At 39.9% G+C, this 17,591-nt stretch overlaps 1 protein-coding gene across 1 annotated transcript; it reads right to left on the bottom strand.

Moving 5' to 3' along the window:
* Nucleotides 1-3,231: 3,231 nt before the first annotated feature.
* On the bottom strand, nt 3,232-13,809 carry QPCT (glutaminyl-peptide cyclotransferase). Its single transcript, XM_010286084.1, has 6 exons — nt 13,661-13,809; nt 10,442-10,723; nt 7,073-7,249; nt 6,101-6,200; nt 5,501-5,617; nt 3,232-3,476 (listed from the first exon to the last, which is right to left on the bottom strand). The coding sequence occupies exons 1-6, from the start codon at nt 13,733-13,735 to the stop codon at nt 3,331-3,333; spliced, it is 897 nt and encodes a 298-aa protein (XP_010284386.1). The 5' UTR covers nt 13,736-13,809; the 3' UTR covers nt 3,232-3,330.
* Nucleotides 13,810-17,591: the final 3,782 nt, after the last annotated feature.

Below are 17,591 nucleotides of genomic sequence, written 5' to 3'. Positions count from 1 at the left end.
AGGAAAAAAAGGACTGGTACTTCCTGTCATTTCTGTCTGCCAGAGGGTTTGGCATTGTTACTCCCTTAACTTGTTCCAACTGTGATTGCATAGGATCATTTCACTTGTAGGTCAATCCATCAAGCTTTAGAGAATTTGAGAGGCATGTACCATTACTTAGGCTGAAGATTCTTGTGAAAAAATGCATTGTCCTGATATAGAAGGAGCTAGAGTGCCTACTACAATACAAATAATTAATGTAATATGGGGAGTTTGCGGTTTTACCTATTGAGCAATGGCTCTTGAGTTCATTCCGTTCTGCGTTCCCTTCACCCAGGTAATAACTACATACTTTAGGAGAACTCTGGCAAGCCAATGACAGCCTCTCATGGGTGGTAGGTGGATGATTTTTGGTTTTTTGTTTTTTTTTTTCCCTTGACTGAGATGTGACAAATGTTATTCAAGGACCTGTGCAGCAATTCTGATGATTTGTGTAATTACCAGATGAGTTGAAGTCCCTAAGTTGATTTCTGTCCCCTGCTGCCACCATCCAACAGGAACAGAGAAACTACCCAGGAATAGGTTCTTCAACTTAAAGCCCGTCTCTGAATTCTGAAGTGATTATCTGTACTGTGCATATCCAGATCCTACAGAGTGGGACACTTAGTGATACTCAATGTTGAAACTGAGAGTGGAAGAGATACCAGTCCTGGTCTTTTCACTTGTATTTTTTGTTTTCTACCTATTTTATCAAATGGCTAGATTTTCTTCTACCTGCTTGTCCTTCTGTGCATTAGTAGCAGTGAGAACCCTCCTTGCACCATGCCTTTGCTTTACTGACTATTTCAAGTTCTTGTGCTTTTGGAAGCTTAGATTCTTGGATTCGTGTGGTTACTGGGCTGACATTAGTTTTTCTTCCAGCAGTTATTTTTTAAATGAACGACGGATCACATAAGTTGCCAAGATGATGGACCTCCCCTGTTTAAGTAAACCCGTTCCGGGGCTCACATCCAGTTAAAAGATGTCCCTTCTTTTCCTGTACCAAAAAACCCCTTCATGCTGTGCCCCCCCTCCCCAAAAAAACAAAAGCAAAAATCTGGGGCGGGGGGGAGCGGAAGGCAGGCCTCTTCATTTTTGGAGAGCCATTGAATCATATTACACCAACCTGTATCTCATTTCTTTGAACTGAGTAAACATAACTGAAGAGAACTGCATGCTCAGGCAGTGAGAAGTTGGTAACAAAATTGACATATCAGAGATTTGCTATAAACTACATGAAATTATGGTTTTGACTAAGTCTAATAAGAGATTTTAAAAATTTAGGCTTTTCCAGTTATAACAACCCTCTCATCCCATATTTCATAATGAAGCCTATTAGAAGTTAACTTTCAAATTCTTGATGAAGCAGAGTGGCACACTGCAAATGCATAAAGCATTCCTCAGAGGCCCAGCAAAGTATGAAGTACCACAAGAGTTCACCTGTTAGAATGAAATTAGCACACAAACTCATGTTTAATATTTCTGTATACAGCCATTTTGTTACCTTTTTTTTCCACTTGGGAGAGTGCAGTAGGTGCCTTACACTGCTCAGAGTATTCAAACTTAAGAAGACTTAATTTAGTAGTTTAGAATGCTTTCTCATGGGCTGAAGTTAGAGGAGAATATGATAGCAAAGAGTTCAAATAGCGCTGATGTAGTTACACAGAGGTACAGGAATATCTGAAACACACCTGTGCAATTTTTAGAATTTTCATTGTGTTCTATTTCAGTAGTTTGCATGCAGAAAGAAACATTCCTCACAAATGTTAAAGTGATGGGAAAACATAAAATGCTTTTGTTTCATCTTGAGCAACAAAGACAGATTGAGTTTCATTTTCAGGCTGCCCTGTAATAGTAAAATGTAACAAATTTGCATCGCTGTACGTACATATTTCTATTGCTACTTTATGTACACAAATATTGTTTTAGGTTCAGAAATGTTTGCTTTAGGAAAATGATAAAATACAGGCCACATCTGACATGCCTACAACTCCATAGCTTATTTCCTTTTTAAATCTCTGTGCCCAGGATAGGACTTTCTAATGGAAGAAGCTCAGAGCAGTAAAATACTGACTTGTTTTTTCTCAGTGTGTCCTCTACCAGCTTGATTTTATTTATTTATTTTCTTCAAATGCTCTCATCCTTTTCTCACCAGTGGAAACCATAATTCTGTAGGTAGCTTTTGAATACTGTTCTTCTGGCTTCTACTGATTTCATTCCAGGCTAGATTTTTGCTAGAGTTTTATACTAAATGTATTGAGTAATTCTAGAATGTAAAAGCACAGCATTGTTAAACTGGTGAGTATCTTTTTCTGATACAGGATATGGCGTGTTCTTACTTTTTGGTGCTTAAACTGTTGTCTTGCTTCTGACTCTCATTTTACTCTTGATAGATAGCACTTTGCCTTTAAAATTACATAAAACTGTAGTTTCTAAAGCGATCACTTTCCTAGTATGGTTACTTCTGATGTAATCTCTATTAAAAACAACAGGTGTTTTCTTTTTTATTTTGGGTCAAATTGTGAATGATTCTCACGTGAATGAATGGCGTGTGCTGGGGTGTTGTGCTCACACACCACCTACTCTTCTCTTTGTAGCTCCTGTGTTGCAGTCAAAACACGATGGAAACCCCCACATACCTTCCTCTTAGCATCACTCCCCACCACCTTTATCCATCAGCAAGTATCCAAAGAGAGAGAGAAAACTGAATTTGGGTTATTTTTCTGTTTCCTAGTGGCTTGCTGTCTGCCATAAGAGTCCTTGCAGCCTTTCTTGTAGAGGAAGCAGAAGAGGGAGCAGAGGGGATTAAAAATCCCTTCTGTTGTTGGAAGTTCTAGCAAATCATTTCAGAATGAGGTGATTTAGTTCAACCCAAAGTAGAAGTTTGTTTTAGTGTGATTTTTGCCTCTTTTGATAATGTCTCAATTTCCATTGCTGAACACTGCACAAGTTGGTCACACCTTGTAAAAACTGTAGCAAACACTACAGCAAACTGTAAGCATTCCCTCCTGGGATCTTAATATGTGACATAAAACAGTGATAACAATGTGGAAACATTCTTAGTGTTTTTTATTTGGAGGTAAGACATGGAAAGATCAAATTCTTTCCAGGCTGAAACTAATTCTTATGTAATGCTATCTTACTTGGCTACATGGAACACTGGGCCAGGAACAGCTGAATCAATAACCAGTCTAGCAAGAGCTATCATTATATTTTGCTTCACTTTAATGCTCTCCAATGCAATTAAATAGCAAATGTGGAGGTGGGCAAACAGTATTTAAAAAGGAATACGAATTGTTGCCATTTTGTCTATCACAGGTTTAGATACTCCAGTACAAACACTTGCAGGATTTTGCTGAGATTGTCGATAGTGGTTCTGTCAAGGTTTTCTTCTGTGTCCTCCATGGTATGCCATACTGCAGGAAAAGGGGATGGAATCAGGTGTAGCACTGGAACCCCTGTAAGAAGGAAAGTGAAATTTGGAGAAGAAATATTCAAGAAGTTCTGTTAAGCCAAGTGATATGTCGCCTTTTAGCAACAGAGTCAGGTAACTACTCAATGTGCTTACTTCATAGAGGAGTGTGTGTCACTGCAGCTTCCTTTTACATTATGTTTTTTGAAGACTCTGACTGCAGCCCATCCATTTCAGTGTGTGTTTCTGGCACCTTCCTTTCCTTTGAGTACTCTTCCCTCCTTTTTTTTTTTTTAGGCACCTGCAGCTAGTAGTTTTTCTGTGATATTTGCTTTTTCTTTTTGAGATACTTTGTGTTGTAGTTGTTGATACCATGCTGAGGAGCTACAGAAGAGCAGAGAAACCACTGCAGCTCCCCAAACCCTAAACTGATCACCATGTTCTTGTGACAGTGTTAAGAATGCACACTTTTTGCAAGCAGTTTTTAGTCCTCGCCATAAATGGCAAAATAGACTGTCTCTATTTTTACTCTGTAAAATAGAACCACTGTTATACTTAGATAAAAGAACTTCCACTTGAAAGAATCTGTTATCAGTGCGCGTGTGTGTGTGTGTATATACATATACACACACATACATCAAGCCACCTATACATACTGCAAATTTTAGGTAAAAGAGGAATTAAATCAGCCTTCTGCTTCCTGGTCACTTTTTGGGAGCAGTGGCGGAGCATTGTTTCTCTCTAGCCTCTTTCCTGGTTTACTGTTTTTCCTATGTCACTTTTCAGCTGCTTACCACTAAGAGCAATCTATTTTCTTCACTAGGTGTTAATCATGTTACTTGAAAAGGTTTTGTGGTGTGGTCACTGTTTTCCCCTTTCAGCTTCTCCCATGTAGGATTTTTGATATCCCTGGATGTGCATCTGATGGTTGTGTTGGTTTTGCTGGACTTGGGACCCAGAGCTACGGAGATGTAGCTGCTCTTGCACTTGCTTCCAGAGCTGTGTGCGCATTTTGCATTACTCAGTAGTTAACAGAGCGTAAGCCATGGTAAAATTAGGGGCTGGACAGGAAGATACCTCCCTCCCTTCCTCTTCATTGAACTAGCGTTACATTCCTTTTTGCTTAACCCTTCTCTAGCAATATGACTCTTGTAGTCCTTGCTGTACAGTGGAAGACTTCAACCAGAAGGGTTTACTGTATCTACTACCCTTCTTTGGCCCACTTTAGTTTTGAAGATGCTCTGCTGAGTGCTTAAACTGACAAGGACATCAAATCCACATCTTGAACTTGAACAACTGCTTTAGTCACTGACCTATAGCTTGACAAGGTGGCAGCAGTAGTACAACTGCTTTCCCCTTCTTTGATTCTCTCCCAAAGGAAAAGAATGAACACAGTCAGAGGCCATGGCGTAGGTGTCTTCCGGAAGAAATGCTTAGGTAGGGAATCCCAGTTTCAGGTTTGTGCCTAATTCCAGGAGGGATTTCAGGCATATTGTGTTCTTCACTATTTCTGCTGGCTACACTATGTACCTTTCGCAGCCCTCAAGCTGACAGTTACAAAATGTCCATTCTCTTTAGTGAATGAGGATGTCTAATTTGAATATGTGAAATTTTGCAGGAGGCAGTGCCTTCAAATTTTAACAGGTGATAGCAAGCCTACCCGTAACTTTGACAACAGATCTTCGGAGATTTTTGTAGTCTTTGAAGATATGACCTGTGTTTTTTTCACTGCTCCTAGAAATAGTAACTTGCTGGCAGTGTGGTATGTAGTGATATCTGACTGGATCAGGGTTGCTTATCTTTGTAGGACACTGCTGCTGACAGAAATTTCCATTATATCTGTGCCATTGGAGTTGTACTCGTGCAAAATGACGATGGGTATGTTTTATTGGTGGTTTTGTTCAGGTATGCTGTTCAATGCTGTGACTCTTGGCCTGCATAAAGTTGGTTTTGGAAGCCTCAAGTTGGGGCAAACAAGCTTGAAAAACAGGCTCATATGTGCTTGCTTATTCACTAAATGATGCATTTAGTTACTGAACTTATATTTTAACATGTAAGAGCTTCCGGTACCTCTTAATAAAAATGGAATGTGGTCATCTTCAACCAAGCCTCGATGTAAAGTAGTCTGGAAATACTGCCTTTCAACAAGGTGATTCTTCAACAGGTTCATGTTGTGTAGCTCTTGCTCTGTAATTCACAATGAAAGCAATTGTTAGGACTTTTAGACAATATGAGGCCTGTTAGAACATTTGAATTATTTTTCCTCTTACGTGGAAGCTTTTTCCATCAAAGAAGGAAAAGAAGTTGGTGACTCTTTTGCATTTGTTTAGTACTTAGGAGACCTCAAGATTGGTGCTATTACTGTCATTTTACAGAAGTGAGAACTAAAACACAGAACTAAAGTAGCTCCCAAGAGTCACAGAGTGACACTCAGTAGTAGGCTTGTTTCATGGCTTCGAAGTGTCTGGGAATCTTCCTCCATTGTTTTATTTATTAAATATTAAAATCTTCATACAGGTTTAAGATGCGCCAAATTTAACATTTACATTATTAAATATTGTAACTGTAAAACAGAAAAGTAATCTAAAAATCTGATTTACAGGACTTAATACTTTCAGAAACTACAGACTAACTTTTCAAATCTGTCAAAGCCCATATCCCTCTCCTTACCAATTGCTTGAAGCCTCTGAAACCATCGAATAGTGTTTGGAAAATAATTGGGAAAGACTGGGTTTGGTGCACCAATTAAATCCAGTAGTACAAGCAGGTCCTACAGAAGAGAGAATCTTTAATACATAATTATTTACATTACTACACCACCAGCAGCAGCAGCAATGAAACCTTTTGGTTCCTGTATAGGTCATGACTAGGTCTTTGATAGCTCTGGCTAAAGGTCTGGCTTTTCTACCACGGTGCCTGAGAAGAACTCATTAGTAGAACCTGCTTCCAATCTAATGCATTTTGCTGTCTTTCCAAGGAGGAAAAAGGTAGGCTGTTTCTCTGTTCTTCAAGCTGCAGCAGACTGCATGGCTTTGTTTGCAGTTTGTGTGTTAATATCCCTTTAAAATAAAAACTATGGCAGGTGGGGAGAAAGAGGAAATCACTTCTTCCCTGGAGAACAACAAAGTCTGTTGAGGGAAAGACATTTTATGAGTCACAAGATACAGTAACAGAAGAAAAGTCTCAGCAGTGAGTAGAAAACTAGAAGGCAGCAGGGAGAAGGGAGCAGACAAGTGGAATGTTAGTAGGAATCAAAGGGAAGCAGAGACCTTGCTGTAGCTTAGTGCTGAGCTACTACGTGAGATACAGTACCAATACTATGTCTGTGCTCTTTCCTAATCATTTTGAATTATCTCTCTTGAAGAAGGTGGGTATCCTAGTTTATATTCTAATAAATTTGTGCATTTTGATTTTTCTATGTCTCCTCCTTGTACTTGCATGGAGATGGTCTAAGCAGATTCACCTGAGAAGCTCTTGCCAACTCCCTATTTTATGACATCTCATAAAATTGCCCCAAGTCTGCTTCTTCCTTTAGCTTTGGTGGGGTTTATGTTTTCTTGGGAATTTGGCCAATTACTTACTAATTAAATATTTTTAAAATGCAATTTACTATTACTCATTAGGGAGGTGAAAGCTACTTACTATGCCCTGCAGCTGATTTGTGGTGGTTGAACCAGGTGGATGTGGAGTAGATATCATTTTTTGAGCCAAGTGTTGAGATCCATAGAGGGAATCGGAAGGGGACCACCGGACAAAGGCTTCTTCACCATCAAAAAAAATGAGCTGAAGTGAAAGGTCTGGTCTTGACGTTGAGCTCATCTGTTGGAAGTTAAAAGTAATGTAACTGACTCAGAACATTAAATAACGGACAAATACTGTAGTCATATAAGCAACACTGGTAGGTGTATAGTTTCAAGGTACCCTATGCAACATAGGGTTGCCTATTACAGGCAACAGGTTATGGTGTAATAGTGGTAGTGATCGGTCACTATTATTTATCTAGCACAGTAACACGTTCTCCAGTCTGGTATTATTTTGCTTCTGGTTAAAAGTTTCATTTCTGACTTTAGTAGGCATGAACTGAGTATGTTGAGACAGGTCTGCAAAACCAGGTAGCAGAGACAACATCTCAAACAATGAGGAGATATATTAGCAACAAGACCTGATGTGAGTGCTAACATTATTACTTGCTAGTGCCATAAAGGAGTAATATCAGTGCTACTGTTGTGCATCAGTGGAGGCAAATTACTTATTTTAAAGTTGATGGTTCTTTTGAGGGACAAAGAGCAGTCAGTCATGAGAAGAATGACCATTTCTTTTGCTTCAGGGGGACTCGCAACCACCCAGGCGACTACCCTGAAACCAAAGCACAGAGAGTGGAGTAGATACGTCCTTCCCTTTCAACAACCAAAAATATTACAGCAGTAAAAACTGAGAATATATGATTAATGTATTTAAGGTCATAAAGGAGACAGCTGTGTGAAACTTCTTCCCCATGTAGAAGGAGCCTTTTTTCTCTCTCCGTTTACTAACTAAAGCCTTGTTTGCACTGGCAGCGTTTCCTAACGATCTACAGCATGGCTAAACCCAGTTCGGTTCCACTATGTGAACAGTTTTGGGAACTGTAGTTTTGGCAGTTGCCACAAATATTTTAACCCCACTATGAATTAATGTTACTTCAAGTGAAATTGCATGATGTGGTTAAAAAGGTGGGGTCACTGGCAACAGTCATGTCCTGTATGGGCTACAACTCCCAACTAGCTGGAGCTGATCCAATATAAACAGTAGTGGAAAACTTCTATAAAATGTTGCTCACGTAGGCAAGATGATATCGATTATGCTAACAGTGATATATGGATTTTTTCTAATGGCAATGCTTTGCTGCCCTTTGTCCTTTGCACAGGACAGAGCTCTTTTGATAGCAGTCAGTTTGCATTACCTTCTGGAGGAAACTATTAATGCTATTTGAATTTTAGAAAGTAGTATTTGTAATTATTGTTATTATTACTGTTTACCATGTTCCCAGGTCTGAATAATGTAGAGAGTTGTCTTTGCCCTTTAATTTTAAACCTACTCTATATAACTGGAGAAACATCAAGATAAAAATCACAGCTTCAAGTCAAAGTATAAATAGATTTGGCTGAAAACATAACAAAGTCTGTTACGCTACTATAAGGAGAGCAAAAAGGTCATAGCTAATGTATTAAGCAGATGGATCCCAAAGTATATTTTGTTAACAGACTGTACAAATGGTAGCTTGTGCGAAGTAATTAGGTTGCCTTTTTGTCAAATTTTGTCATCTTACATGATAAAACAATCAAAAAACAATGTATTACTTGTGAAAAATTCCAGTCTTTAAGTCGGTGTGCAGGTTGTTCCATAAATAACCCTCACACAAATTTATTCTAAATGAAGCTTCTAAATTAAGACATATTTATTACAGGAGTGCTTTGTGATTAAAAACATCGACATAATCTTCTAATTCTTAAATATTCTAATGTCAGAAAGCATCAAATCAGTTTCTGGAAACAACTGCTGACAAGTCATCTTAAAACCTGAGCTGAGTGTATTCCCGACACTTCATAAGCTTTTGAGAGACCTTTCCATGTGAAAGCTCTGTTAGTGTATGAGAAGTATTCTTCCGTAAATAATAAATACTGAACCAGTAGATGGCACTCAGGAATCTGTAATCCTACAAGCGTTTAGAGCTTGTAGGATCAACAGATTTTTATGCCTAGCAATGGCAGCACTTAGAAGCAGATTGTCATAGCATAGATACCACAGACTGATAATATTATACTATTACTTGACTCTTCTCCTGCACTCAGCCATTGCTTGTTTCATAAATAAGCTATTCAAATTGATAAAGGAAAAGAAGAAAAGCTTGAAATCGTTATGGCATGGAGAGATGTGAGTGTAACTCTCCTGCACAGCAATTAGTTCATCCGTCTCCCAAAACAGAATACAACTGAGAGATTTTAAAACTGCAAGATTTGGAAAGCATCAAAACTTTATCAATGACCCTAGCTGTTACTGGATAGGGTAGGAGCTTCTGAGTATTCCTCTGAACTGAGGAGGTTCTATGCCTTTTAGATAAAAAGTAGGATTATATCTCACTGAGTCTATAAAACATGTATTATTCATGTATAAATTGTTATTTAGACAGTATATATTACAGAATCACAGAAACACTAGGTTGGAAAGGACCTTCAAGATCATCAAGTCCAACCATTAATCCAGCGCCACCATGTCCCCTAGACCATGTCCTGAAGCGCCACATCCACACGTTTTTTGAACACTTCCAGAGATGGCGACTCCACCACCTCCCTGGGCAGCCTGTTCCAATGCCTGACCACCCTCTCAGTGAAGAAATTTTTCCTAATATCCAATCTAAACCTCCCCTGGCGCAACTTGAAGCCATTTCCTCTTGTCCTATCGCTAGTTACTTGGGAGAAGAGGCCAACACCCTCGTCGCCACAACCCCCTTTCAGGTAGTTGTATAGAGCGATAAGGTCTCCTCTCAGCCTCCTCTTCTCCAGACTAAACCCCCCCAGTTCCCTCAGCCGCTCCTCATAAGACTTGTGCTCCAGACCCCTCACCAGCTTCGTTGCCCTTCTCTGGACACGCTCCAGCACCTCAATGTCCTTCTTGTAGTGAGGGGCCCAAAACTGAACACAGTATTCAAGGTGCGGCCTCACCAGTGCCGAGTAAAGATAAAAGATAAAAAATTAGGTAAAATTAGATAAAAATTAGATTAAAAATTAGATAAAAATTAGGTAAAATTAGATAATTTTTAGATAGCTACCCTTTGCATACGAAGTTTTAATGTGATAATGTATGTACTCTAAAGTAGTAGATACAGATCCCTGTTCTGTCCTTGAAGTCAATGGGAATTTTACTACAAGCACAGCAATCAGAGAATCAGGCATGCAGGCTATGGGACAGAACATGGAAGTGCCCTAAGGCCTGTTGCTATTGCAAAATTAAATGAAAATGAAACAAGCAAACTACCTTGATTAACTGAAGCTTGTTATCCAGGGCACGTGCCAGCTCCAGTATCATAGCACAAGGCACAGCTGAATCAGTTGCACCTACAAACACTCTCTCCTGCCATTGTTGTCCAAAGAATTTTGAGTCATAGTGGCAAGCAAGTACCAGATGGCGTTTTGCAGAGGGGTTGAGAGTGCCGATAATATTTGAAAATGTTTGATATCCATATGGTGTGTATCTCTGAAATGTATCTTCTTCAATTTCCCAACCAGCCTGTAATCTTTGAAGACGGTGCTTGATATGCTGCAATTAAAAAAAAAAAAAATCAGATTAATATTGCTTGCTTCAGAAAGATGTTGCAGACAAATTGTCATTAGCTAATTAATAGTGGAACTTAGGCTTATTTGTGTTAAGTTTGTGGTATTTTTAAACGATAAATTTTATAGCAAAAAATGTAATATCACTATATAAAATAAGCAACATCTTTGCTACCTTAGCCTTTAACTTGCTTTTCATTTCTCCCCTTTGTCTCCTATCTTTGGAGCCTCAGGTGCTTTGAATGATTGCCCATTAAGGTCTTGATCTCTGAAGTTTCCAGGCTGGTGTTTTTTCAGGTGTAACCAGGACAGATTTAATGTTTACCTCTTTAAATCTAAACTCAGTTGTGCCCATAAATTAAATGTCAGAACTGGATGCAGAGGACTTGGTGTGGCTATTTTTTGACAATTACCACACACAGATGCCAAAGCAGTATAGAAAAAAAAAGCTAGGGTTTTTTTGTTTGTTGTGGGGTTGTTTGGGGGTTTTTTTTTTAGTGGTTTTAGCTTCAATGAGAAATCTGCCTTTCAAGTGACATAAGTTGTTTATAAGGCTATAAGAGACAGTCTGATTCATGTAAATTAAAGAAAGAATTAAAAATTTCAGGACAATGTTTTAAAAATGAAATCTTGTAAGTGTACGCCATGCAAAGATAAAAATTAAGACAGTGAATCTATAGAAGAGATCATTCATTTCAGGTATCTTCCTACCTAAAGTGAATACCTCTATAACAACCCCAGTTATACTTAGTACAGAGGTCTGGCTAACTCCGTTAGAGGGCCATGTCTGTTAAGCAACTTATTTTTACGGGTCCCTAGAGTGCTTCAAGGCAGATTCCTCTCTGTTTAAATAAACATGAGGAAAAGCCTCTAAGGGGAATAAGAAAATAGACTTTGAAGACTTGTCCTGCTCTTAGTGAAGTCAGTGGGAATATTGCCATAAATTTTAGTGCTAGAACAAACTTCCATTTTCTTTGTGGTCATCCTCTGAAAGGTTTTATGGCATTGTACAGTCTATCCGCTATCTGTAGGCAGAGCAAAGGACGTCTGTTATGTATTAAGGGGAATATATAAGCCTGGATGGAGTTCCCAGTGTGCACTAGCCATGACTGACATTAGCCTTCTCCCTTAAAGGAGTCTGATGCTCTTTCTGTGTCTTAACAAAGAAATGTCATCCATTCATCCATTTCAAACTTCATTGTGCTCTGACAATGGAGGACTTCCCCCCCCCCCCCCCCGCTCCTTTGGTGGGGGTCTACTTTATTCCATGCTGTTACCTTGTAACAGGATGATCCTATTTTGAACATGATTTGTGGTTTTCTAGCCTAGGCTCAACTGGGGGTTTTTTTAATTACTTTCTCCCCTTTCATTTGGCTGCCTTCCAGGATATCACTAAAGAAACCACAAAACTAAATCTATAGAGATATGCACGTGCACACACACAAAGCATAAAAAAGCAGCATTTTTCCAGTCTACCAACTGCAGAGTGGCAAATAAACTTACTGTAGTTAGGGCTATCTTGGAGCTGTTGAGTCGCTGCCTGAAGGGTAGATGAAGGCTACTGAGAGGTTGTGAATGTCTTCTAGTGAACTCAGCAGTACCACCGGTTTAGTCTGCTTGGCTAATATAATCCAGAGCCAGCACGACACACAGTCCTAAAGATGCCCACACCGTGAGTGCAGAGCAGAGGTGCCGACAGGGCAGCAACCCAGTTGCGTGGTAGCTCCTTGTGGCTCAAATACAATGTGCTGTAGCTTTTACTGGCTTGGGGCCAGGTGCAATCTGCATGTGTTAGCCCAGCATTAACACGCTGCTGTGCTTGGGCCAGCAGAGCTAGTATGGTACTCGGACCTGCACTGCACTTCGTCATGTTGACCATTTCATCTGCCGGGCCGTTTAGGCCCCTCCGATCCCCTTTTGTGTTGATACACCCATCTGAAGCAACACTACAGGGGAGCGTAACAGCATAGGACCTCTCCAGAAAAAGGGCAAGGAGGTGTCATTTATTTCATCCCTGTGTATGGTCCCAGGGAGTGTGAACCAGTGACCAAAAACCTGTTCGTGTGAGGGGAAGGATGGCAGTTGTGTTGTACTTTGGGTATCAAAGGTGAGGCAAGCTTTTTAAATTAAAACATAAATTTAAAAGCAGATTTTTAATTTTTTCCATCATGCTATGCAGGCCTGGAAAATAATGTCAGCTAAAGTGCAAGCTGTGTCATGTGGATTCTATGCAGTCTAGACTTGAACAATGATGGAGTTCATCCTGCCGAGTGAAAGGAATGTGCCTGTCCCTTTAGCGGTCACTAAAGGCACTACCAAAATATAAGTAATAGATTATCCTGGTGTCAACCAGGATAGAGCTGGTTTTCTTCACAGAAGCTAGCGTGAGGATATGTTTTGCATTTGGGATGAGAAACTGTTGATAAGGTGCTGATGTTTTGAGTTCTTGCTCAGCAGTCAAGGCCAGTCCAGCTTCTCATGCTGGGCTGCCAGCGAGCAGGCTGGGGGTGCCCGGGGAGCTGGGAGGGGACACAGCCGGGACAGCTGGCCCAGGCTGGCCAAAGGGACATTCCCTACCATATAACGTCATGCCCAGTACATAAACTGGAGTTGGCCGGGGGGTGGGAATCGCTGCTCGGGGACGGGCTGTCGATCACCAGGTGGTGAGCAATTGCCGTATTGGGCATCACTTGTTCTTGTACATTCCTTTGTCAGTATTATTGTTGTTGTTGCCATTATTGTTTCCTTCTCTCTTGCTGTCCTATTAAACCGTGTTTATCTCAACCCACGAGTTTTTTCCCAGTTCTCTCCTCTGTCCCACTGTGGAAGGGGGAGTGAGTGAGCGGCTGTGTGGTGCTCAGTTGCCGGCTGGGGCTAAACCACGACATAGATGTTCTTAGAGATTTTCAGGAAATATTCTTACCTGTCGTACAACATAATTGCCTGGTGATCCCGAGTATCTTTCTATCAGGATAGGGCGCAAATCTTTCTCCCACATTTCAGAAACATCTGTGTTTGCTGCAACTTTTTGAATAGCATCAGAATGTAAAATTCTTGGTTGGTGAGAATACTGTACAAGGGAGTAAAAGGAAAGATTGCTATAACTATTACTAGACCTTTTTAACCATAGTTGTCTTCAGAATTACAGCAAGTGTGATATATTGTGCTACTTTGATTTACTGACAACAAACTAATTTTCAAAGAAGCTTTTCTCTCAAAAATTGACATTTTTAAGTTCTGTGGCTTCCATATCTTTGATTTCCATGCAAAACATACTAGTATTAAAAACATGGAAGAACTTTTTACCTACCAGCTAGCTGTAAAAACTCAACCCATGATTGTTTTCTCTCCTTTCTAGTATCTTAATTCTACATGCATACAGTCATGTCTGCAACCACGCCACCTTCAAATGAGGTTTCCATTGAGACAAACACCAGCAGCTTTGTTTTTAGTAGTAGTAGTAATATTTAGCTTTATGCTGTGTCTACTTTATGAGGTGCAGTACTGCAAAGAAATGCATAATCTAGCTTAGTCCTAGAAAGAGTGAAGCTGTGTCATTGTGGCCTCTGCCCACAGTGGTGGTAATGGTGTGACTAGACAGCACAGCGCAGCTCATTTGGGGCTAGCTGGGGTGTACATCAGCTTTGTGACACATGGGTTAACCTCAGACTTGGCAGCTTGTCTCCTGTGACAACAGCTGGTTGTGCTAGCTACCTCCCAAGTGGCTGCTTTTCTGTTGCCTAAGCATGGACCTTTAGAGCTATTTCAGGTGACCTAGAACACTTGAGACACCCTCATGGGGCTGGCAAATGCATGTCTCTGATGTGTAAGAGCCTTGTGCTGTTCTGAAGTGGTAGCTATATGCCAGGTGGGATCCCCAAGGACATCTCTGATTTGAACCTATCCAATCTCTAGCAATTGTCTCCCCAGGAACTTCCCGAGCCACTCCTGGTTTTATAGATTCCTATTTTAGGCACTATCATAGGATGCTCCTATCCTATCCATTTCTTATTTCTGTCATAGGGACTTCCCTCTACTCCTCACTTTCACCCACCGAAAAATCTCTGTTTATTGGTTCTATGATCGGAACTGCCTTACATGATTGATCAGATTTGCTGTCCTTCAGTGTACCCTGTCTACCTCATCCTTTTTGAGATAGAGGGAAGGAAACTGGAACATGAGTGCACCATACCTTATAGTGTAGGATAATGGTATTTTCTGTTTTGTTCTTTTTCTTTCTTCAAACTGTTTAACAACTGACTTGCTTTTAGGCTGCTGCATCAAACTGGTATTTTCATAGATCTATTTACTCTAACTCCATCATTGTATATGTTAACAAAAAATAATGATTCCCCTCCCTCTCCCACTCACTCATGTGCATCATTTCACATTTGTCTGAAATGACTGCTGAAACTCATTACTCATACCTCAAGGTACTGACCTTGAGATCTTCTGCAGCCTGTATGACCTGTTATTTTAATTACCCTGACTGCTGAATCTTGTTAAAAAATGGGTTTGCCTCACTATCTGTCATCTTTTCTACTTAATTTGCGTGTGTGCTGAGCAAAACAGGCACAAGCACAAATATTTTCTAGACTTCACTGTAAACATTTAATTCTGCTCTTCTCTCTTTTCCTAGCTGTTTATCTATGTGCAGACTTTTCCACAGTTCCACTTCAGTTTACTAGTGAAATTAAGTAGAAGGGAGGCACAAAGATACTGAATCCCACGATGCCAATTTTAATATAGTGTTTAAAGCTGATTTTAAGACTACAAGGACACCAAATTTTAGGATGTGCAGTTAACATTTTTAATGCTGGCAAATTTAAGTGTGGATGAAAGAGAAATCGCATTTTATCATAAAGAAGAACTTCTACAAGTTTGGAAATTGTTTTGTAGAAGATGCATACACTGTCTTTTGAAAGACTAGAAGTTTAATATGGTAGAATTTATACCAGTGTAGAAAAAGGCACAGACAAGAGAAAATGTTGTCAGGGAGCTGTTCTGTTTAGGAGGAACAGGCTGTTAAGAGGAGAGAGAAAAACTAATGCTATGCACTTCAGAAGAGTGGAGGAGGACATTTTAATTAAGGAAGTTCAGAAAATATGCCTTCAGTTGAACAAGTGAAGGGCTCAATTAGAACATGGAATTGTCTTGCTTCTAACCATAGAGCATGCCTGGTAATTGGGGCCACTGAATCACTTTGCAAAGAAACATTATTATTATTACAGTACAAATGTATGAAAACACTTCAGAAGAGAGAAATAAACTCCCATTTCTAATAATGAAGTATCTTCAAATTTGGGAAGTGAAAAGGATTACAAAAGCGGTCATGAAATAAAAGCAGAATGCGATCTGTAAGTAACTTGTTCCTTACAGTGTTCGTCAATCCACGTTTCCTCCATGGCCACAGCAGGGAGGCAGAGCAATGTATTTATGACAGGGCTATCACTAAACCTTTTGTACTAAGCTGCATAAAACTGTGAGACTTCAACTTCTGCAAGCAGCCCATGCTTAACTGCTGATTTTGGTATATTTCAGCTCGGTGCCAATGGAAGTTAGCTTCTAAGAACTCTTACGTTTAGGACCTAATTCCTCCTCCTCCATAAGAGGAGGAGAAGATCTGTACACTGTAGGATTTTCAACTTCTGGCTCACACATTCCTTTAGGGAGAAGGAACAAAAGTTGTCAAGGGACAAGAATTTGATGAGAAAGAGGAAGTGGTCTTGGTTAGTGTCTGCACAGGCAGAGGAGTTGAGATGCTATGGTTCTGTGGTTAGATGATGTTACTTACATCGTTGGCAAGTAGACTGACTAGCTGGAATGGCATGAGGTAAAGAGTGTGTTAGTGTGGCTCAAGGGGACTGAAAAGAGGAGCACTGGGGCTACACGTTTGTACATTGACTAGTATGCTAAAGATTTGGCCTCATATGCTTATAGATGTATTATACATACTATAGATAAGTATTATGTTACAGATATGTAGTCTATATGTGAGCTATATACACAGTAAGATACAATTAATAGAACAGAATAACAAAGTTTCTTTAAAAAAAAAACCAAACAACAAACAACCCAACACTTAGTTGAATGGGGAGTGAATAAAATCAAGGAGAAAGGGAACGACTAAGGGGAAGTGAGAAGTGAGTGGAAAGGTATGAGGGAAGCGCCATTTTGCCAGTCTGTCCTGGACTCTGATCTATCAGTGAAGAGCACAGTGCACAGGACTAGTGAAGTTCAGTCAGTTTGGGCTGAACTTTGAGTTCAGCTCTTCTATAAACACCTGGGGATGGGGCCCAGAAGTGTATTCTCTGTTTGGAAATTCCTGAACCCTTTAATAGAATGTAATTTGCAGTTGTATGCTCTGCCATGTTGCACATGGTTAAGTTTTTTGTGAAGAAACTATGTTAGTGTTTCATCATCGACCACTGGGAGTTGTGACAGAGAGCAATTGGGGGTTTACCGCTTATTATGCTTTCATTAAACATTACCCCGAGACCACTTTTTTCACTAGTTCATACAACATTTGGAATTAAAAACAATATAGTATGGTTCTACAACATATAAGAATATTATATCCTTTCAAAACAACGTTGCAGTAGGTATCAACAGCATCCCTACTTGTTTTTCGTAGCTAAATGTGCATCACTGCTGGAAGAACTGTTTTCTCTAAGTCACTGTCCTCTGAATCACCGTAATCATGTTGGAAATTGGAGTGTAATAGAATGTTACATGGAATATAATTTCGGATTTTGATCCCTCTTGTGCTGTGTGGGTTTCCCCCGAAATACACCAGCTGCCCGTGCCCAAGCGGTGTGAAGTGCCTTGCTAGCATGGCGAACGTGTCAAGGAGG

This window comes from Phaethon lepturus, unplaced genomic scaffold (genome assembly GCF_000687285.1).
Source record: "Phaethon lepturus isolate BGI_N335 unplaced genomic scaffold, ASM68728v1 scaffold36944, whole genome shotgun sequence".
NCBI lineage: Eukaryota > Metazoa > Chordata > Aves > Phaethontiformes > Phaethontidae > Phaethon > Phaethon lepturus.
The sequence above is the reverse complement of the archived record's forward strand: the minus strand, read 5'-3'. Positions and strand labels throughout refer to the sequence as shown.